Source organism: Cygnus olor, chromosome 2 (genome assembly GCF_009769625.2).
Source record: "Cygnus olor isolate bCygOlo1 chromosome 2, bCygOlo1.pri.v2, whole genome shotgun sequence".
In the NCBI taxonomy this organism is placed as follows: domain Eukaryota; kingdom Metazoa; phylum Chordata; class Aves; order Anseriformes; family Anatidae; genus Cygnus; species Cygnus olor.
The window spans coordinates 130,026,401-130,050,840 of record NC_049170.1 but is presented as its reverse complement, the minus strand read 5'-3'; the positions used below and the strand labels follow the sequence as shown (position 1 = coordinate 130,050,840).

The window sequence follows — 24,440 nt, the reverse complement described above, 5'->3', positions numbered from 1 at the left end:
AAATGAAGGTTCTACTGCTGGGAAAAATAATAAAACCAAAAGCTACCTTGAGTAACTGTCTGAATTGCTTGTTTTTCTTTTGTTTGGTAGAGCACCCGTGCTCATGGTTCTTGCCACACTAGGAGGGGTTGATGTCCGTGCTTTTGATACACCTCTAAAACAGAATAAATACCCAATTAGTTATATAAACAGAAATTTACACAAGGAAAGGCATTTATAAATTATATACAAAAATTAATTCAACAATCCACAACAATCAATTCACTGTATGAATAATACAACTTATTTCCTAAAATAAAGACAGAAAAGCTTTGCCATGAACTTGCCTGCACTGGACTAAATATGATTCGAATCTTACACTGCCAAGCTAAATTGCACAGCCAGTCCCTTCCTGTTTCACTTGTTATCACACCAAAATACAGGTAGAACCCGCACTATTGATCATTTAGTATATTCTAAGGTCTTCTTTGACAGACTACAAGTCACTTTATAGTGTTGTCAGGACTTTCAGAAAAATACAGGGTAGCTGAATGCAATGCAAAAAAGAATTTACAGAAGATACCATATTTGCAATATTTTGTGACAAATATGAAACAAGTAATATTTTCTTAATAGCCACAGACTTGACATAGGACGCATAATTCTCAGATAAAGCTTGGCAGACCTTCTTTCTCCAGAGCATATGTATGGGGGGGATGAGGAGGGGAAGGAAGGTCTGTCCAGCTGGACATTAGGGCCTAGTTTTTTTCTAGCTTGCCACAGTGTTTCAAAGTTGGCTTCAATAGTACATCCACAGAGCTGTGAAAGCTACCTTCCTCAAGACTCATGGGTTTTATAAGTCATTACGCAATTAATAGCACATCCTAAACATGCAGAACATTTTAGTGCTTGCTCTGGTCAGTGGTAAGAACATCAGAATCCCCTGTAAAATCTCAGAAGTACAATGAAAAAAGATAGGAAGGGACATTCTTTTATCATCAGTGATCAAGGACAGAATTTTTCTTCATTGCTCAAGAGAATTACTATTCACCAGGATTTCTTCTTGTTTGGCAAGGCTTCAGAGTGACTATGACATCTTGTGCCTGACCACCAAGTTTTTCTGTTCACATTCTTGAGCACTGATGCATAAATGAAATTTAAGTTGGGACAATCTCATGGACATTACGAAATATTAAAACAAGATCTCACAAAAAGTTAGTCACCAAGAGCCCAATCAGCAACAAAAACCCCAGTAGTGATTTTTTCCAGATGAACCTAACTTCTCCTTTCAAAACTATAAACAGCTTACTCTTGGCTTGCTTTTCAAAATATAAAGAAAAGCATTCAGTTCCAATAACTTCAAATACAGCAATGACACAACTGATGATCGGTGTCATAACTCCTGAATTTTAGACGATTCATTGCATAAAGCCCATTTTCCTTCATGTTGTGAACATAAGCTAAGGATGGTTTTTCAGTTCCTTCCACTAAGAACCAATCACTCAAATACTTCAGTGGAAAAGTGATCAAATGATTAAGAATAAAAATGGAAACCAGGAACTAAATTTAAGAGTAAATCAAGTGAAAATTATATTTAGAAAACGTATTCAAGTTTAACAAGAATGGCTTTTACATTCAACAGGTAAATTGGAACTATCAAAAATTCTGTCTCACTGGGCAGAACACCAACTTTCTCCTTCAGTTCTCTTTTGCGCGCTCTTACCTGGCAAAAGAGATTCTAAAGATGATTTTATTTAAACCATTGTGTAGACTGAAAAGCACTACATAGGTTTTAATTCTGAAATAACATTAAAAGTTATGTCAGTTTTTCAGAAGCTACAGAATTCCAGGATAAAAGTTCTAAGTGTAACTTACATTATGATGTTACAAGTACACATAACAGTACAGATACTAAAAACTATCATGTGTTATTTCCTCCATCTCATTTTAGATTGGAGACAGACCACGCCTTAAATACAAGTAAAATTCATTAAAGCTCAATAGTGCAGAAAAATATACTGGACTTTTACTTTATTTATTATGGAAGCTAGAAAAATGTATAAAAATAACTCAACCGCAGACACAGAAATGGTAGATCTCATGAATCAGGGATGATCAAACAATGAGGACCATAATTGTGTCCCAATTCCTGTTTAGAGAATTCCAAATAATTTAAACCAAACTTTTCTAACCTATTAATGAATCACAGTTTTCTTCAGATTTCCAAATTTGGGACCAACACGCTACTTTTTCAAAACTGAGAGCATTAATTTCTTAAAATGAAATCTGTTCAGGGTACACTTTGAATCAATAATTTCCTACATAACGCAAGGAATACTTAAAAAAAAAAGTCCTAGATATTTGAAAGAAATTGATGTGAAAAATAGTCCACTTCTCTTTCCTGTATTTCAGCTGTTCACTTCTTTAAAATATGTATAATAATATACCCTCACCTTTCTAGGGTCTCTAAAAATAAAGTCAACTGATATTTTAATAATATGTATATTAGAGAAGATTCCCCAAAATCAGTCTCTTAAGAACATGATTTGAATGTACAATATGGCACATCAGTTACCAATGAAACCAGGAAAAAATAAAAAACAAACAAAACAAACAAACAAAAAACACATTGAAAGTGCAGTGTCTATCCTGTCTGTTGAGCAAGGTGGTCACATGAAAAGTTAGAACTTTATTAAGGTTTAACAGGGCACCCTAACTCCAAAATACTCAAAAATAGATTTGTTTATATGCAGATATATTTTTCTTTCTAAAAATGCAGGAAAAAAAAATAGAGCTATTTTCAGACTGAAATAGAAGCTTAATATTAGTATTATAGTTAACTGCAATGATTTCTGCTATTTCAACAAGTAAATCAATAGCAGAAGGCTGCTACTGTCTAAAACTTCATGCACCCCAGATCTGGACACTAGAATTAGCATCAGGTTTAGTGTATATTTGATTACAAATCTTGAAACTGGATCCATAATTTGCAATCTGATCTATGGAGACAGATGTCTTCCAACACTGCCAGACATTCTTCATTATCTCCGTTTCTGTCACTGCAGCTTGGTCTCCCAGTCTGTCTAACTTCTGCTATTTCTATCCATTTGTCCAGTAGGTATAAATACATAACTACATACATAATTATATATTCTACATATTATGTAATGTAATATATATATATGTGTATAATTATATATATATATATGTATATGTATACAACATACATATATACATGTTCTAACATGTATAATGAGAAATACTGGTGGAGCCTGACAGCAGGTGAAGCTGTCACAGTGCTATCTTTAATCCTTAAAGTTCTGACATACCTTTACAGGCATTTATTATCCTGTGCAATATCAGAAGAATTAAGACTGAAGGTGACCTCTCTTCCTTAGCAACTTATATTATGCCTCTAGTTGAATTGCCACTGCGTGCAAAATCGAAAGCTTAAACAAATTTGTATGAGAAGCATACCTTTTCCATTCATACACTTGCAATTTGGTTGTATTTTGCAATGGAATATTGAACTATCAAGTTTGCTTCCTAGACAGGGTATTTTCAGATATTCTTGATAGCTATCACCATCACTCACAACTGCTAACACTTCAGTGCAAAATCGTATGCCTCCAATGACTAACAGCACGCATACCAAAGTCCAGGAACCTCTACCATAAACTGTCATCATCTGCATTGCCATACTGAATTTAACAATGGCTAGTAGCTATTCGCATTTGTCCAGTGCTGTCGGCACGTAACATACTCAACAACCTCCTGCAAGGAAGACACATTCAATCCACAATTCCAGTGGTCCTTTGAATAAGTACAACATAAACAGTGAGGATGTGAATAGCAGAATAAATGCATATACTCCTAAAGAAATTCTGTCAAGAAGAAAAGTCAAGTCCCTGCTCTACAGAGAAGGGATGCTTGTAAGCACATTTAGGAACTCACCAAGCAGAATTTTCAACATCTTAGTAACGTATTATAAAATGAAAAATTGACCTATTTTTGAGGGTACACAGACAGGATTCATGACTAGCCAACTATGAAAAAGAACACACACCAAAAAAAAAATCTCTCTAAAAAGCTACCCATTCTCCTTTATTCCTTTTGCTTCTTAAAATAAGAATTCAAGTTCAAACATTCTCGCCTTGTCTAAAAAATACGTCGGCTTTGGTTACAACACTACCACAGCATTACAAGATTTAGACATGTTTCTATCTCTTAAACCATTGTATTCCAAACATGGACTATATAATTGGAATTTATATAATTTATTTTAGTAATTACTCCTAATTACTCTTCTGCAGTGTATTTTGAGGTATTATTTATGAAGAATCAGCCCATTTGAATTTGGCACCTTCCAAATTACATGGAAGCATTAACTACAATGCAACTATTTCCTTTTTAAACGATTGGAACACCTTTTCTTTCAAAGCAGCTTTGATTTTAATCTTTCATCACAAAGCCTGCCTTGCTTACATTCTTGGACTATCATAGCTACCTTACAGAAGGAGGGGAAGTAAATATTTGATTTTAAAAGCACAATAAATTTCCTTTGTCATAAAACATTTGCCTGTAAGACAGATATTTGTACAGTTATCAGTTGTTCTACAGGCTTAAATGTTTACTTCAGCTCTGCATCATATAACTTCATTTTCATCTCAGGTTTACAGAGTATATTACTCTTAGTCTAGAATCAGTGACAGAAGAAATCAAACCTGAAAAAGGGGTTTTCATCACCTTTCCATTCCTACAATGAAGCAGTTTACCTAACAGATACTTATACTAATTACATTCCCACAACATTTATACTGAAGACATACTGGGCAGCAGGTATCTTTCAAGGTCACAGTTTTACTATTCAAATGGTTTTGAGGAATGTTTCTGTAAAACAGATAAACCAAGCAGATTTGTAATGCTTCTTTATAGGCAACAACTCATTTGGTCTTTTGATGGTACTCTTTTTTTTTTATCAGTGTCATAAAACCTTTGCATGTCTTCCAGTTTGCAGTGGTTGGCCCAACTTGTCCATCTTACTATTAAAATAAATGAAGGGGTACTCATAACTAAAATAGCAGTCTGTCAATCTCCTTATCACCAAAAAAAAAAAAAAGTACAAATATTTGTATTTCCAGAGAATTCCTATTTACTAAAAAAGGCATTTACCTGGCACAAATCAGACTTTAATAATCGAGCAAGCAAAGGGGGTGCGTGTGTTCTTACATTAAAAAGAAGAATATTTCATAGACTTATAATTGTATTAGGTCTCCAAAATATATATTAAAAAAAAAAAAAACAAACAAATAAAAAAACCTGTTGCTAGTTTTCCTTACAGTCTGCACAACGCTCTCACATTTAGGCTTTTTTGTTTTAAGAATACTTTTTATAATGTCAAATTCATCACACCTAGAAGAGGAGGCTCATATTTACAAGATATACCAACTTTATTAAGATGGTAGAAAGTAAAAGATGTAAGTACAAGTCTTGTGGACTTTAGGGTTAACGAGAAGGAAAAAAAAATTTTTTTTTTTTTTTTTGTAAAGGCTTAATGTTGTGCCAAAAGACAGTAATACACCTTCCATTCTCTTTTATAGAGATAAAAAAAAGACCAGAGAAAGCCTGAAAGAAAAACAATTGTTTTAGTTATCGAAATACCCACTCACAACAGACAGCACCATATACACAGGCAATACTTCTGGCAATACTTTTTTTGTTTTTAATACTACTATGTATAACAATTCCAAAATGGAAAGCCTTGGTAGATGTTGTGGTTTAGCCCAGCTGGCAGCCAAACACCACACAGCCGTTCGCTCACCCTCCCCCCTCCCTCTCCGGGATAGGGGAGAGAAATGGGAAAGTGAAGTCTGTGAGTTGAGATAAAGACAGTTTATTAAGACAGGGAAAATAATAACAATAATAATAATAATAATAATAATAATAATAGTATTAATAGTAATAATGTGTACGAAATAAGTGATGCACAGTGCAATTGCTCACCACCCTGTTGACCGATGCCCAGCCTATCCCCGAGCAGCCGGCCCCCCCCTCCACCCCAGCTAGCCACCCCTATATGTTGTTCAGCATGACGTCAGATGGTATGGAATACCCCTTTGGCCAGTTTGGGTCAGCTGTCCTGGGTCTGTCCCCTCCCAGCTCCTGCTGCATCCCTAGCCTGCTCGCTAGCAGGACAGAGCGAGAAGCTGAAAAGTCCTTGGCTTGGTGTAAGCACTGCTCTACAACAATTAAAACATCAGCATGTTATCAGCGCTCTTCTCATTCTAATCCAAAACATAGCACCCTGCCAGCTACTAGGAGGAAAATTAACTCTGTCCTACCTGAAACCAGGACAGTAGAGTATCAAAAACTAACAAACAAACAACAAACCAAAAAAAAAAAAAAAAGACAACATTATCCCCCCCTCCCACATGTGATCATAAGAAAAACTGTATCTCGTGAGAAATCACAGCTTATATGAGGAAAATCAGGACTTCATGTGAAATTTTGCATTATTATGTCAATACAGTAAACTTGCAAAAATTAAATTATATCTTCACTCCCATCTTGGTAATGTAATAAAATGTTTCTTCTTATTGCCAAAAAATGGTATATAAGCCCCAAGTGAAACATGATGAAACAATCTGAGCATTTTTATTGATCTTTCTGAAATCAGAGAACTATAAACAAACAAACCAAAATTGATGGAAATGTCTGGGCAGCTGAAGATTAGCTTTTCTACAAGTTTTCTACCACTCAAGGGAAGTTATAAGGAAAACAAATGAACAAAAACAATAATGAAAAAGCTATACTTTTACACCAAGAGAAATAACTTTCTAAACTTACTGTGGAGTTCTCTGACTCTTGTTATATAACCTTAATAAACTGTAATGCCAGGAAAATTACTAAACAGCTAATTACTGTCAAGGAAGCTCACTATTTTTGATATAGCTTTTAATATCTCAAAAAAAAAAAAAAGAAAAAAAAGAAAAAGGAGCTTGTGTACCTCCAACATTTATATCATACAACTTCTCATGCTGCTTCTGCAATAACATCATATTAAAAGTCATTGAGCCTATAAATTTTGCCAGGTAATTTGGGTTTTGGAAATTTTCTCTTGGGAACCTTGCAATCCGTATTACATCTGTAAAGAATCAAAGGAAATCTCCTCATAAGGAACAAAATTCAACAACACTAAATGATATTCCTTTATTATGAAGCCAGAAGGGAACACCGAGATTTCGGTCTGACAATTTAGCCCCCAAACAACGCGGGACATGAGATAAGTTCCCCTACTGTTCCTCTTCCCACTGCTCCTCACAAACAGATGTTCTTGTTCAAACCAATTAACTCCGGAAATGCTTAATCAGTTCCTGTTTGACCAAATACATATTTCCCAGGGATCGAGAAGCAGGACCAAGATTTTTGACACTGCATGACACTTACTCCTACCTGTCATGATTGTCTTAGTTCTTTCTGAACTTTAAATGACCAACATTATCTGCAAACTCTGGTCACCCGCAGTGTAGAATACTGTAGACAGTAACCTAGCAGCAGTCACGGTTGCCAAAAGGAAGAACTACAGTATCCCTTCCACACTTAAAGACACACACACACACACAAAAAAACAAGCGAAGCCCTTTCATGTACTAATAACCAAAAGTGCGATCATAGGAATCATAAGAATCTTCTGAAATGCAAATACCACTACAACACTTATTTACCTCTATTTCACTGAACAAAGCTGTGGAAGTTACAGTCCTATTGAAAGGAAGTGAAGTACTGTAAAGATATGTTGTTTTTAAAGGCTGCACATACTGTATGCAAACATAAGTGGAATTTAAAATGTATTGACACTGATTAGGTAAGCAGTTCACATTGCACTTCAGCTGTACTGGGTGTGCCACTGACCGACATGACTCCCTGTCATGGGAGTGGGCTTAACATCAAATAGCAAAATTTATCTGAAAAAATAAAATAAAATAAGTAATTTCTAAGGGTACATTTGCCATACTGAAAAACATAACAATTTTCCAAGCCACAATAAAAGAAATATTACTGTTCACATATGAAATATGCAGAGATGAGAAATAATCTGTATGTGCAAAAGATCTCTGGCTGGCCACAAAGAGTTTGTTTTTGCTATGGAAAACATGGCGGGGTGGAGTCTGGCTGTTTGCTTAGCCTTAGGAAAAATTGGGTAGGTTCTTCCTATCCTCCTGAAGTTCGGACTATTTCTAACAGCTCACAAGAACTGCCCTACCCCTTAAAAAATGCAATACATGCTGCTAAATTCTGTGCTCTTATAAAATATGCATCAAACTTTGGATTTTAACATCATTCACTGTCAGAATATAAGCCCAGCAATTTATGTAGACTTAACTTTTCTTTTCCCTATTCTTCAACATGAAAAAGATGAAATCCTATATTCACTCAAGCGAATGGAGGTTTTCCTACTGACTGCAATAGAGACCCACTACTCTTGCGCTCTCACTTGCTTCTCCAGGACTCATAAATGATGCCCTTATGCCACACTTCCATTCATATTTATTAACTGGACATGTTACCCTGTTCAGGCAGAAAACTCTTTACAGTTGAGCTCAGCTGACCCATCCTGACCTACATGTACCAGCTAAGTCTCACTAATGCTAACCTAGCTTATGCTGATGATGTTGTAGTGCAGTCCTTTACTTGGGGAGAAAAAGAAGAGAAACAGTATTTGAAAAAGGAAGTTTATATAATCTGTTTGCATTTCTGTTCCTATAAAATAAAAATTAATAGTGTAATATCGGAGTTGAATTTCATATTAAAACAAGCTACAGAATTTTTCCTTTATAAAGCTAAACACGTGAAAGACCCAGTTTGTTTTATCCTTCACCTTTAACAGAAGTGTACCAATAGCTTCAGATGCCTGTCACAATAGTTTCAGACGGCAGTTCAAGAGTGCCACCTAAAGAGCAAGAGGAAAACTGCATGCCTGTGTATTTTAATCATGTGGTTGCTACATTAGCCGGCAAAGTCGTTTCTTGTCTCTTCACATATTCATCACAATGAACTGGTACCATGATTCTACAGAAAGAAGCAGTGTTTGATTAAGCTGCCTACCTTACTAATATCGATCTAATTCATCCTTGACATCGCGCATTATAATTGTAATTCTATCAAGCCTTACTACCTCTGTGTCAAATCTGGAATTACAACAATCTAGGCAAAAAATGGAAGATTTCACTTTATACATAAAACCCCACAAAATTAGGGAGTGAATAACACTTCAGGAGCTCATTTCTTACACCAAAGACTAGAATTTAACCAGGTCAAAACAAGTATGTAGGAATATTGAATATTTACCAAAAAAAAAAGTAAAACAAAACAAACAAAAAAGCATTGTTTCTCAACATTCTGAACATTTGAAAAACTGCACTTAAAACAGAACATTTGAAACACCATGCTCAGTCAATCAGATCATTAGCAGCTCATAAGGAAGAGCTATTTTCATTCTGACTTTAGGATACTGACTGTTAGTGTCTCACTCCCTACTCTGATGTAATTTTATCAAAGGTAAGTATAAATGCTGGAGGTATTTCAGTAGAACCCTAAACATTTCAAACCTCCCTTCCTCCCCCAATACTGAGGCTGAGAGGATTAAGGTCAAAATTGTCACTAGCGACCAAACCGAGACACCTAACTTTTCCATGTTGTTGGTACTCCTACATCTGCTTGCTTCAACATAACTCATGACAAATTTGTTCTCAGACGTGAATACAGCATAGACAAAAGAAAGGGAAAGAATTATTAGGTCTCAGAATGCTTAGGAAAGGGACACATTAAATTGCCTTCTATCAATGAGAAGGCCGGTTAGTATAATGACCAAGAAATCACATGGACTGCTTAGCAAAGACAAGAACTATTTTTTTTTTTTTTTTTTTTTAAAGAACAGAGAAGTGAGAAGGACTGCAGGCAGAACACACTGATCACATACATACTTGTACTGGGTCTGACTGGGATGTGGAGATAACTTTCCTTGCAGCAGCCCATACAGTGCTGTGCTCTGCATGTGTAGCTAGAACAGCATTGGTATCACACCAGTGTTATGTCTATTGCTGAACAATACTGGCACCGCATCAGGACTCCCTCCAAGACCCCAAGAGCCAGCAGGCTGGGGGTGGGCAAGAGGTGGGGAGGGGACATCACCAGGGCAGCTGACCTAAACCAACCAAAGGGATATTCCATGCCATATGGTGTCACACACTCAGCAATAAAAGGTGGGAAAAGGGAAGGAGAGAGGGGGCTCTCGTTACGAAGATGTCTGTCCTCCCAGACAACAGCTACATGTATTGAGGCCCTGCTTCCTGGGACATGGCCAAACACTGCTCATTGATGGGAAGTAGAAAATAATTTCTCTCTGTACTTCTGTGCAGCCTTTGCTTGTTTTTTTTTTTCCTCTTCCTTTTCCCTTTAATTAAATTATCCTTATCTCAGTGCACAAGGTTTTTTTTTTTCTTTCTTTCCAGCATACTTTCATCTCCCCCTCTTCTGAGGAGGAAGGGGGATGAGAGCAGTTGTGGTGGAGCTCAGCTGCCCAGAAAGGTAAAACCACCACAGTCTTTTTTGGCACCCAACGTGGGGCTCGAGGAATTTGAGATAAGGATGATAGTTCAGCGAACTAATGGGCAAAACATGGACTGGATGTTGTTTATGAATGTAATAGTTGTGAAGAATTTAAGAAAGTAATAATTGTGAAGAATGTGTTTTAGTAATGTGAATGGACGAGGGGTGGAGTTTGTGTAAATTGTCAACTTTATGATGATGTTATATCTCTTATGGTGTGGGGAATTTTTTCTTTTTTTATGCAAATGAACTTTGTGAAGACTGTGATGATTGTCATGTAAGAGTACATTGTGATTATTCTTAAATATGCTTTTCACAGAGGTGAGGTGTGGAACGTATTAGGTTTACGTAGCAAGGTTTTGGTAGTGGGGTGGCTGCAGGGGTGGCCTCTATGAAGCTGCCCCATGTTAGATAAGGGCCAGTTTCAGCTGACTCTAAAGGGACCCACCGCTGGCCAGACCCAAGCCAATAAGTAATGCTGGTTGGGCCTCTATGAGAGCAGATTTAAGAAAGGGGAAAAAAAAACTGCTGCGCAACAGCAGCTGGGAGAGTGAGGAGTGAGAACCAGCCCTGCAGACCCCAAGGTCAGTGCAGCAGGAGGGCAGGAGGTGTTCTAGACACACAGCAGCAGTTCCCCTGCAGCCTGTGGAGAGGCCCCTGGTGGAGCAGGCTGTCCCACTGCAGCCCATGGGTCCCACACGGAGCAGATCTCCACGCTGCAGCCCGTGGAGGAGCCCCCGGTGGAGCAGGTAGATGTGGCCTGGAGGAGGCTGCGGCCCATGGAGAGCCCCCACAGGAGCAGGCCCCGGGCTGGAGCTGCAGCCTGTGGAGAGGAGCCCACGCAGGACCAGGGGGTCTGGGGGGGAGCTGCCGCCCGTGGGGGACCCGTGCTGGAGCAGTTTGCTCCTGGGGGATGGACCCTGTGGTACTGAGCCGTGTGGGAGCAGTTCTGGAAGAGCTGCTGTCTGTGGGCAGCCCCACACAGGATCAGTTTGGGAAGGACGGCATCCCGTGGGAGGGACCCCACGTGGAGCAGGGGCAGAGAGTGACAGTGAAGGAGCAGTGGAGATGAAGCATCAGGAACTGACCTCAGCCCCCATGCCCCTGCACTGCTTGGAGGGAGGAGGTAGAAGAGGGTGGATGAGAGGAAGTTGGTTTTATTTTTTGTTTGTTTGGTCTTGTTTCTCACTGCTCTAGCTTGTTAGTAATAGGTAATAAATGTCTTTAATCTCCCTACGCTGAGTCTGTTTTGCCTGTCACGATACTTGTTGAGTGATCTCCCCATCCTCATCTCACCTCTCGAGCCCTTTTCCTGTCTTTTCTCCCTCTTCTCCTTGAGAAGCAGAAGTGAGAAAGTGGTTGTGAAGGAGTTCATCTACCTAGCTGAGTAAAACCACCACACTACCTCCCACTGATCTGAATCACTTTTACTCAATTTTACTATTCTGAAGGGAAGATACAGGAAAAGACAGCAGCAAGAAGAGAAAAGCAAAAGTTTGATGCAAGGCAAAGAAAACCAAAGGTCTCACAATACAGGGCAAAATAAAAACCCTTTTCCATTTCCAATGTGTTTCTTCATTTAACACTGAGAATAACATTCCTCTTTGATTTCAAAGGCTTTCATCCTGACCTCTCAGTGTCTTCCCTTCGTTTTCCACAGTTCTGATGTTCAATAAATGTCAATTTAATCTTCACCATGCCCTGTCCCCTCTGCCAAGGCTGCTGTTCAAAACTCTTTCTACAATTAGGAAGGCCACCTTGCATAAGCTTGCTGTAAGGGTATGAACAAGGAGAGTGTTTGCTCCTTTATGGGTATCTAGTCGAGGAGCTTTTCCAACACAACAAGGGATAATAAGAAAGGGAGGCAGTGATGGGAAGCAAGTCTGGTGAGTCACATTAATTTAGTAGAGCAGGTGAGAATGTAGGAATGTTTATTCCAGCAAGGTTATCTGATGGAGGACTTCTAAGCCGGTAGACAATCACAAGAAACAAACCTCTCAGTCAAACTACTTGGTGGGCTAACAAGCTACAGGAAGGATGTAGGAAAGATGAACCTTGTAGCTGGTGAGATTGTGAACCACAGGGCCCCAGATTGGGGTGATGCAGGAAACTGTAGAGCTCTGCAAACCCATAAGGGATGTATAGGGAGAAGGACAAACTGGAAGAACAAAAGGGGAATACATAGAAAAGAGTATAAAAGGGCTGGCTGGCTGCATGTAAAACAGGGCCAGTCACACTTGTCTGGCCAAGCCCTGCAACTGAACAGAGCAGTCTGTCCTATTTTCTCATCATTAAATCTTTTCTTAACTCTCTGTATTCACACTCTTTCCTGTGCGTGCGCTGCAAAGCAGACCAGGGATCCGGGCAGGGATGTTGGGTGTACAGAGGGGCCAAACTGGTACTCAAAGAATCAACAAATGTGTGTGTTTGTGAACCCTGACAGTGCTGCATGTGTGCCTTTACTAGTAACCTCCCTTCACTATGAGCCAGAGAGGAGGAAGGGATCTTGGCTGCCTACGTCTGTTTCACATGAGTCTTGTTGAAGGCAGCCCTCGGCTGGGCAGCCTACGTGACCAGCCTTGTCAGAGTCCTGTCTCTGTGTGTGCCTGGGATATGAGCTCAGCTTTACTGCTGGTTGAACCTGAAATGTGGAAAGCTGCAGCTGTACTTCAACACAGCCAGGGCAGAGATCTCAGGTCCCTGCAGGTGACAGGAGAAGCAGTCCTGGGCCAGAGCAGCTGGAGGAGGCAGCCACTGCCTTCGCTTTTTACCTCACTTAATGTTTGCCTTTTAGTAAAACCATATGTCATGGTTAGGACACTTTACTTAGCTTATTAGGACACTGGAGAAAAAACACTCAGACACTCACTCCCTCAGGTCTGTGCCTCAACGACACAGTATGAGTGGGCAGAGCAAGGAAGAACAGAACTGTGTCCTCATGCTACATGGTGTTAGGATTGAAGGATAAGAGCTGTAATTTGTACTTGTGCATAACTCATAAGACTTGAGAGTGATAAATGAAAAATCACAAATTTTATGCAATAAATAAAGCTGTTCAGCCCCATGAGTTATTTCAGAATGTCTTTTCTTCCTCACAAACTTAAGCTGCTGTTTTTCTCCATCTTATATGGAGTTCATTCAAATTGATACTCATACTTTATAGGAAGAAATCATCGTCAATCACCGATGATACAACTGCAAACACTTTCTTCTTTTATTTTTATGTTTTCTCTCACTGCTTCTTGTGGCTGCTCAATGCTCTTCAAAACTTCTTGAAGCCAAGAAAACTTTACAGAAAACCCTTGGTATCACCAGCAGGTGAAGAGAGGTGATCCTTCCACCCTACTCAGCATTGATGAGTACCTGCAGTACTGTCCGTCCTGTCCCATCCCGTACCTGCCCCAGTACAAGAGAGGCCTACACACAGCGCAATAAGTCCAGCAGAGGGCTACCAAGATAATCAAGGGACTTGAGCATTTCTCTTTTGCGGAGAGGCTGAGAACTGTTCAGCCTGCAGAGGCGGCTCAGGGAGGATCTCACTGCCTATAAATACCTAAATGGAAGGTGCAAAGAAGACAGAACCAGTCTCTTTTCAGTGGTGCCTAGAGCCAGGACAAGAGGCAATGGGCATAACCTGCAACACAGAAGGTTTCGTCGCACTATCATGAAGCATGTCTTTACTGTGCAGGTGATGGAGCCCTGGCATAGGCTGCCCGGAGAGGTTGTTCAGTCTCCTTCCTTGGAGATCTTCAACAGCTGCCTGGACATGGTCCTGGGCAGCCTGCTCTGGGTGCCCCTGCTTGGGCATAGGAGTTGGACCAGATGGCCTCCAGAGGTCCCTTCCAACCTCAACCATTCTGTGATTCTGTTGCACTACTTTTTTTTTTCATTACATACATTTCTTCTTTGAGAGAGTGTGCACTGAATATACTCCTAACAAATATCAGTAACAGCCTTAAACACGTTACCCGCAATTACCAGCCTTAAACCCGCAATTTCAGGGAACTCTAGTAATGTACATCTACCATTTCTTGTTGCTGTTGTAGAGCACGGGATTCTATTGCCTTACTTCTGCTCATTCATTCATTGCCTCTTATGTATTTTAAGGGGCAGGTAGGAGTGAAGGTGTGCATCCTTTTGTGTTAAGAGGAAAGATCCTGTCACAATTGGCTTGTGGTCCACGGCAGAGGCCTCTTATTTTATTTTCATGAAATGAGAGAAGTGGTAGTTTAGTAGTATGCCTGGTAGTTTTCTCCTTTTCTCTTTAAGTCCTTCCACTTTTACAAAGAAAAAAAAATACAGGACTCCAACCATTTTTGTCTGTTCTATAACTTCCTAATTTTCATATCTAGTTTTATCACTTTACCTCCTTTGCTGTTATTTTAACATTACAAAATGCAACTTTGCCTTCTCCAACATTCCTTAAATATTAACTGCATTTATAAATAAAGGATGAATTCAAAGCAATGCACTTCTGAAGCTTGCAGAAAACAGAAAGAACACACAACCCACAGACACTTCTAGAACTAGCACAACATAAGTATAAAATAAGCTACAAGTAGGAACTTACCCTGCTTGTGGGTTCACCATTCCCAGTGAGTTTTTATGAGCTGGTGATAATGTCTGAATTTTGCTCCCACTGGACCCAGACGAAGACAATGCTTTACCTGAAGAGGCACCTTACAGTTGAAAGTAATAAGGGAAATATAAGAAAGCATAAGATTCTGTTATTGGAATGATACAATTAACAATATATTTATTGTAAAATTCAAAACAAGAGTTTTAGAAATATTATACATTATATACATATAATAAATACATACTTGTATTAAAAAATATCAAGATACTAGCACAAAACAAGTATGCTTGCAAAAGGGTATAGCAAATATGCAATTGAGAAAAAATATTCTAATAATTGGATCTGTTTCTTCAGAAAGAAAAAGGAAAGAAGTCTAGAATCAGTAAATGTACATACAGAACCCTATTGTTATCTGAAAAAAGAATAAGTCTGCAAAATATTTTTATAAATTTATGATTATATTCAGCATACAAATTAGAAGAGAATGCAGCAACAGAAAAATCTGATGTAAAAACATCAGAATTAGATATAATCATACATTACTTCACAGAATGATTTTGCAGGTTCAAATCAGAAAATTCCTTATTTGACCAGATATATAAAACAAGAGCCCTACATCCTTAAGAGTCTTGTTGGATAGGGGCCAATCTGCAGCCATTCCATTTGTTTATTTTGCAAACAAATGCTTGCAGTTCAACAATAAATTTGGATGGGGCTTTGGGCAACCTGGTATAGTGGGAAATGTCCCTGCCCATGGCATGGGAGTTGGAACTAGACGATCTTTAAGGTCCCTTCCAACCCAAAGCATTCTGTGATAGACATCGTATATGTAGTTAAAAAAAAAAACACGTTACAAAAAACATTGATTTAAAAATTGTATTTGGAAAAACAGAAGCCATCTTATCCTCTCATGAAACACTAAGCTCCTCCTGTGAAATTTTTACTCCTTCAATTTAAATCACTGGGCAACACTGTAGAAATCCTTCCAGCTATTATACGATTTTACTACATAGTTTGATAACTAGTATTTAGAAAAGAAATGCAAAATTGCTAACATTAATTTCTTACCTACACCTGTTTTGCTAACACCACTCGGCTGTGGTAAGCGGGATGATGATGGTGTTGATCCTGCAGAAGGCATCTTCTTAACTGCAGCAGGCTTGTACTGTAACAAAATACAGCCTAGAAATGTAAGCAATTAAATCAAACTATCTATGTAACATGATAGGTAGTTATCTCAGGCAGGCAGGGAAAACAAATTATGATTACTTAGTTACTAACTTGTTTCTGGTACAGGGGTCACACAAACAGTTTCTGCTGGTCTGCTTTCTTACAAAGAAATGATACTAGTAGGAAAGATTGTCCAACTTACTGGTTTTGTGTTTTTCATTTAACTGCATGTTTTGTGTTTTTTCCACTTTTCTACCGCTTTTATTTTTTTCCATACATATCTCACAAGCTTAACATTACCACCTCATAACCTGGTAATTTTAAAAAGAATATTCAAGGGCAAAATCATTTTTGCCTTTTAAATCCTACTCTCATGTGTGCTGTCAGCCAGTCTAACATGCTTCAGAATAGAGTGCAAGAATCACCAGACTAACTGCTTGTGTCTGTTTACTCTTCAAAGCTTTCAGAAAAAGTTTCACCACCAAATGAAGACACACGCTTTAATCCTTCATTTGTGTTAATCACAACTTAACTATTGCAGTTCCTACCCTGGTTTGCTTGACTTCTCTAAACCTCTATTTAGACAAAAATATAATAATGCTGTACCTTTATTTGTTTAGTCTGGAGAAGAGAAGACTCAGGAGAGACCTTATTGCTCTCTACAACTACCTGAAAGGAAGGTGTGGGGAGCTGTGGGCCGGCCTCTTCTCGCAGGTAACTAGTGATAGGACTAAAGGGAATGGCCTCAAGTTGTGCCAGGGGAGGTTCAGGTTAGAAATTAGGAGACATTTCTTCTCAGAAAGAGCAGTCAGGCGTTGGAACGGGTTGCCCAGGGAGGTGGTGGCGTCACCGTCCCTGGGGGTGTTCAAGGAAAGGTTGGATGTCGTACTTTGGGATACGGTTTAGCGGGTGATATTGGTGGTAGGTAGACGGTTGGACCAGATGATCCTGAAGGCCTTTTCCAACCTTAATGATTCTATGATTTTTATTTGTCCACTTAAGGAACAGTCTTGAACTGGATTCAGAAGACTCGCACAACAGAAATTAAACTCTGTCAACAAAAACTCCATTTACGCTTCCTGCTACTACCCTTATCTGTCATTTTCACAAATCTCCAAATTACATCTATGACTGTTTTCGGCTTTTCAGCTGCTGCCATCTGATTTACAAATCTCCAGTTGCAACTCTCATAAGAGACCGAAAACCTCTTCCACGCTTAGGTTCTAATAAAAGAATATTTTAGTGTCTAAAACAATAACATTACAGAATAAAATGGTTAATTTAAGGGCAACAAAATATTAAACAAGTTTGATTTTATATCCAACGCAAATTACAATTTAAGAAAAATGTTTCTGTTCACCTGTGTTCTAGTAGGAAGCTTCCCTTTGGTATCAGCTGCCAGTTTTCCCTTATTAGTAATACGTGCTGCTTGTTCCTTACAGAAATTGATGTGTCTGTCAGCTGCATTTTCATTAAATCTCCTCTGACAATATGGACACTGAATGTAATCTTAAAAACATAAAAGTCTAACATTAATAATGCATTTTAACAAGTGTTTAAAACACTTTGTTTTTTAAATAAGTCTTTTAAAGACCAACCCCAGCCCAGAGAAAATCAGCATCTCTTACATCTGAAAATGAAACACAGATTACTAGGGAAAAGATTATTGTCCACATGTAACACACAAGGTTGATGGATAAGAAGGAGAAGAGTGGTGGGGAATCAGAAAAAACTTATGTGAAATCAGAAATAGTTTGAGAGATGCTACTCAGCAGGGAAGGTGACCAAAGAGGTAGATGGACATGGTTGGGAATTTAGCTGGCAGGAAGTAGAGAAGAGGTTTAATAAAGAATCACAAATACAGTTCAGTTTGTTCAAAATATGAAAGTACACTGAAATCTTTCCCATACAGATAAGCCAAAGACATCAAATTCCCTTTCCTCTGGCAATTTTGAAAGAACTGAGTAATACCAACTGAAATACTGGAAATGACCATTTAAAAATAAATGAATAGAACCAGAAATATAACCTGATAAGAAGATAACGTGAATCAAAGAAAACGCAGCGAAAATTAGGAGATAGGATAATTGGTGTCTGCATTATTTTTTCCAAGATAAATTTAGTCACACTATGAACAGTAATGCTTGCAGGAAATATTAACATTGGGGGAAAAAAAAAAAAGAAAGGCTAAGTATTTAAAATCCTAAAAGATCCCTCATCTGCTTGTTGGAAATACACCCCTTAAAATATACTGCCCATCAACAGTAAAGTGTTTGGGCTGCAGTTTCAGATAGGTCTTTTAGTGCCTAGAGATATGAACATTGAATTCCTCAGAATACAGTATTCTAAACCATAAACATCAACTTTGCAACACGAGCACAGCAGTTTAAATTAGTATGTTCCCAGGTGATTTTAGAAGTGTATTAAACAAAGACTCAACAGTCATTGCCTCCAGAATGAATTAGATATTATACAATCCAAAATAAAATTGAGATTACATGTTACTACTCCAAATACAGCTGACCTAGTTTAAATAGTTAGCCCTTACAATAAACAAAATTTCAAATAGGTCCAATGTTTAATGGCTGGCAAACTATGAATAGTGACTCAAGAAGGGAGAGCAAAGGCCACAGGAAGAACACAGAAATTCTTCACAGAAGCGATGGCATGGGAATCTCATGTGATAACAGCAATTGTTTATTTTTACATAAACTCCACTACTGTCAGAATACTCAAACATAAACTACACCTTAACAGATGGAAAGTCAGAAGCAACAGAATTAGTAACCATGATCAAACTATGACAGGCCCCAGACAGAGAAGAAAAAAAAAAAAGAAATCCATGAAGCAAGCAACTATGGAAGCCCCTAAATCATAAAAAAGGCCATTTCTAACTAGGGCATGGCTCAATTCCGACAGAAGACCTCCAAAGCCCACTAGAGTAAATAGATCAGACAATACAGGATTAACATGTACTCTTAAGTATGAGGGATTTTATGTTCATCCTTTGTAAAATGCTTAGCACCAGACAGCCACCTGGCTATCACAGTTGCAGAATGGTTGAGAATGGAAGCGATCTCTGAAGATCATCTGGTCCAACCCCCCTGCTCAAGCATGGACACCTGGAGCAGTTTGCCCAGGACCAGACAATACAGTTGGTACAGAAGAACTGTTAAGATTCAATATAAGCTTTATACAATACAAACTAATCAGATTAAAAACAAGCAGTATACATACACAGCCAAGTTCAATGTAAATAGTGCTGACTTCAGAACCTTCTCAACATCTTCAGGCTATTCTGCACTATTTCTAAAGAAAATCCAACTGCGTGGCCTTCTCTGATGGAGTGACTGCATCAGTCAACACGGGAAGACCAACTGATGTCATCTACCTGGACTTCTGTAAGGCCTTTGACACAGTCCTACATGAAATCCTGATCTCCAGTTTGGAGGGAGATGGATTTGAAGGGTGGACCATCTGATGGATATGGAATTGGCTGGATGGCTTCATCCACAGAGTTGCAGTCAATGGCTCTATGTCCAGGTGGAGGCTAGTGACCAGTAGTGTCCCTCAGGGGTCTATCTTGGGACTGATTTTGTTCAGTATCTTTATTAATGACAATGTCAGTGGGATTGAATGTACCCTACCCTCAGCAAGTTTAAAGAAGACACCAAGCTGAGTGATGCAGTTGATACAACAGAAGGAAGGAATGCCATCCAAAGGGACTTGGACAAGCTTGAGAAGTGGGCCCACATGAACCACATGAAGTTCAACAAGTCCAAGTGCAAGGTGCTGCACCTGGGTCAGGACAATCCCAGATGTGAGTACAGACTGGGAGAACTCATTGAGAGCAGCCCTGCAGAGTATGGAGAAGGACTTGGAGGTTCTGGCGGACAAAAAGCTCAACATGAGTCAGCAGCGTGCGCTTGCAGCCCAGAAGGCCAACTGCTTCCTGAGGTGCATCAACAAGGAGCAGCCAGCAGGTCAAGGGAGGTGATCATCCTCCGCTGCTATGCCTTTGTGAAGCCCCACTTGGGGCATCCAAGCTTGCGGCCCCCAGCACAAGAAGGATGTGGATCTGTTAGAACAGGTCCATAGAAAGGTCACGAAGATGATCAGATTGCTGGAGCACCTCTCTGGTAAAAAAAGGCTGAGAGCTGGGGATGTTCAACCTGAAGAAAAGACTCTGGGGAGACCTCATTGCAGCCTTTCGGTACTTAAAGGGGGCTTATAAAAAAGATGGAGAGAGACTTTTTACATATACAGATAGTGATAGGACAAAGGGGAATGGTTTTAAATTAAAAGAGGGGAGATTTAGATTAGATGCCAGGAGGAAATTCTTCACTCAGAAGGTGGTGAGCCACTGGAACAGGTTGCCCAGAGAAGCTAAGGATGCACCATCCCTGGAAGTTTACAAGACCAGGTTGGACAAGGCCCTGGGCAACCTGGTCTAGTGGGTGGCATCCCAGCCCATGGCAGAGGGGTTGGAACTAGATGATCTTTAAGGTCCCTTCTAACCCGAGCCATTCTATGATTCGATGAAAATGTGGAACAGGAGATCAAAGAACAAGCAACACTGCCTTTTTTTTTTTTCCAAACTCAAAGCAAACAGTTAAGAAATATTAATACAGGACTTTCTCCTTCAAAAGGAAAAAAGTCTAGCAGCTACTAAGAAATAGACATGCCACAGGAAGAGCTGAGTAGGAGAGGATGGATATACTCCATGATACCCCATGTAATTCCCATTTTCTCCTGCATGTAAAGTGGAAAAGAAGCAACTGTAGCTACCCTTGCTCTTTTTTTTCTATTTGTGGGAAGGAATCCACTGATTAATTAATGCATCTTCTCTTCATTCCTGATTCCCCTTTCCTAAAGTGTTACCCACTGCAGCAGGATGAAACCGGGAGGCTACAGACAATAAAACTCAGCTTGGGAAAGTAAAACAGAAGGAGAGAAACAGAGGTGAAATATCCTTCTCTTCCCATTACATCCTCACATTCTTTCAAGCAGATTGAACAGAGCTACTTTCTTCACTTCAAACTCGCTTGCAGTCTCTTACAGACTGGAGCTAGTGGAGCACAATTTCAGTGACTTTTACAGGGTAGATTTATTTATGTGTTTCCCTGCTTGTAATTCAGAATCCATACAACTAGTTTATTAATGTAATTTTTTTCCATGATTAGGCATGTTTCTTAGCGTACTGAATATTATGACTTTTCACTTCTAACTATGAATGCACAATTACAATCCTAATATTGGGACTAACTCACTTCCAGCGGAGAAGCAAGGTGGGGAATACTTAAATCCTCACTTGACCAAGAGCAGCCAGAAGCAAGTAGATTGTGTCTGTTTTTCCCCAATCTTTCTGAAAATAACCACTGAGCTGTTCAAATTGTTTAGCTCTTATGACAAGAAGGAATATATTCTCCACCCTATTATTACATCACAGAAGTTCACCGAAAAGTGTACTTCCTTCCCAATGACACCAGACCGCTTCAACGCTTTACCTAACCTCAGTTCTGAGGCTACTCAAGGACTGTCACTCACTTGCTAATACAAGCTCCAGATCTCACATAACTTAAATGCAAGTATCCCCCAACACACGAGTCAGGGTCACGTGCACTAGAGCAGTTCACTCCACAAGGTGCATACACAAAAATAAATTTGAATCTAGCAAGAAATGGAAGAGACTACACTCTAGGCTGTCAGCATGTGCATTCCTACAATACATAAAGGTTGTAGGTGTCCAGAATCAGTGGCCAATTAAAAAGATAGTCTGCTCTTCCTAAACAGATCCACTGCAGGAGGCAGAAATATGGTGCTGAAACAATTTGTCCAGCCTAGTGGTTTATAACACAGTGGCAAGCTGCAAGTTGGACACAACTTTCATTGCATTGAAAACAAAGTCACAGGCATTGAAAACTACAAAGGATGCTAGCCAGTCACAAGACAGCATCTGCTTAGGGATAATCATACAATAATCTTTATGAACTCATGAATACTGTGTTCCAAAAAAATAGTTTTTAATTCAAATTTTTACAAATTGTTTAAATTACAAACAAGTCTTTAAGAAACTCATTTGTTTTACATACCAGGGTCATATGATGGCGGAGGTGGTGGAGGGAGTTTTCCACCATCTTTAAGATTAAGTCCTTTGGCTGCTCGTATAGTTGCTATGAACTCCTCGTGCTTTCGTCTCCAGTTGGATGGTTTTTTGGGAGGTTCTGGCTAAGAAGCCAAAAAAGAAAGAGCTTTATATGTTTGAAGCTCTTACTTTATGCTAGGTACATCCCTTATTTTAATACACAATATTATGGTTACATTTCTTCCAGATCCTAGTTGATCCAATTTATCACAAATTGGCAGCAGAAACAAACCTTATTACGAAGCATACATATTTTGCCTAAAATGTTCATATGCAGAGTAAACCACCAGAGTAGTTTACATATGTAGAGTAACATACCCGTGGCTTAAGAGGTTTTACTGTGGGAATGTCCGTTCCTTCTGCTCTCTGTCGGCTGGAATCAAATGTCTTCCTTTTCTTTGCAGAAGTTTTTTGGCAAATTGGTCCATGCTTTTTCTACAAGCAGAAGAAATACAGGAAAATACAGAATTTTCTCCTGATGAGTACAATCAGACTGCTTTCACTCAAATACTTATGCCAACCATTAGTTTTTGAACAGAACTACAGGAATTCACAAATGCATATACATGATCACAAAAACTCAGGAGCTGAGGAAGAAAAAAAGGGAGGCACCTGTACTTGTTCCTTGCAAATAAAAAACTGATGGTAGGTAGGCAGCATTTACATTTGACGGTCAAGACAGATCAGTGTCTGAAATTCATATTAATATTAAGGTCAATCTAACTTCTATTAAGACTGAAGAGGAGGGCATTCTGAAGATGGCTAGCAGAACACTCCAATTACTAGATAAGATAGCATGATGCTCAGGCTTACATTTGCAGAGACAAGGAATAATTCTGTGGCGCCATAGCAGACGCTTTTAGAAGGACCTGAATTTTCAGAACATGACAGGATGCTGAAATAAAATCCACCTTCTTTTAAGGAACTTCAAAACCGAGACAGCTGGAATTCTTAAGTATTTGAAAAAACAAACATCTAAATCTACTTTATTTAGCTATACTAACCATTGCTTAACTCTTGTTAACTTATGAGTACTGTTTCAGGTACTTCCAGGTCTGATACTACTTACCAGTGCTGCTGGAAAGAAAGTCCTTCCACAAATCCTACATGGCAACAGATCTCCAGTCTGCACTGTAACCTCACCTTAAAAAAAAAAAAAAGCATACTTCTATAAGACTGTTTAAATTTGCAGTAAAAAAAATTCTTCCTAGATTGCTAACCTCATACGCTTCACAGTAACAACAGCTGTCACTGCAAAAGTATGCATTCTTTGAACCATGCAGAGGCTGTGCAGATCAGAAATGAAAAGCCAATATGCAAGTCCTTACATACTTTTCAAAGCAGTAAGGCCCAGGAACAAGCCGGCATGAACTCTGATGATTTACAACACGACACTCTGCACTTTTAAAGAGGTGCCTGCATATCAGCATGCATATGACTGATTCACTGTATGTCGTACTGACAGCTCAAACGGACATAGAGAGCAATGATACTGGGTATTCCTGGTTCTTTGAAAGAAGCACCTGTTACAGCATCAAATGGAAGCCACAGCCCATCACTTATTTCTCTCTATTAAGTTAAACTATTCCACTTGCTCTTCGAAAGAAAAATTATTGAAGGCTCTTTTTACAATCCACTTTATACAGGTTATTACTGACAGTTTACATAAGCATTTCAGAAGTGGCAATTCAAGCACTGGTACAAAAATGTAAACATTATACTTGACATACAACTGGTTTATAGAAATAGATAAAAGACTAACAAGCCAAAGTATCCAAGTCTAGGCAAGCAGGTATGTTCATATAGTATGCATTAAGCAATGGTATTGTGTAAGAGATGAAAAACTGCATAGTTTCCGAATGACAGGTATCTACTATATTTAGTACTGTACAAGAGCTGTAGAAATATTTTTATACCATGTGTATACATCTATCAAGAGGCAGTAAACTTGGATCAAGT

At 38.9% G+C, this 24,440-nt stretch overlaps 1 protein-coding gene across 2 annotated transcripts in view; it reads right to left on the bottom strand.

Annotated features, from left to right (window-relative positions):
* The window catches only part of ZC2HC1A (zinc finger C2HC-type containing 1A), a 44,477-nt gene that overhangs the window by 6,380 nt on the left and 13,657 nt on the right, over positions 1 to 24,440 (bottom strand). For both annotated transcript variants that reach the window (XM_040546120.1, XM_040546121.1), the window contains exons 2-8: positions 23,551 to 23,624; positions 22,800 to 22,916; positions 22,429 to 22,564; positions 17,697 to 17,845; positions 16,235 to 16,331; positions 15,158 to 15,266; positions 47 to 154 (exon numbers count right to left, since the gene is read on the bottom strand). In XM_040546120.1, the coding sequence (XP_040402054.1) occupies positions 47 to 154; positions 15,158 to 15,266; positions 16,235 to 16,331; positions 17,697 to 17,845; positions 22,429 to 22,564; positions 22,800 to 22,916; positions 23,551 to 23,624 (790 nt within the window). The remainder of the gene's footprint in view (positions 1 to 46; positions 155 to 15,157; positions 15,267 to 16,234; positions 16,332 to 17,696; positions 17,846 to 22,428; positions 22,565 to 22,799; positions 22,917 to 23,550; positions 23,625 to 24,440) is intronic.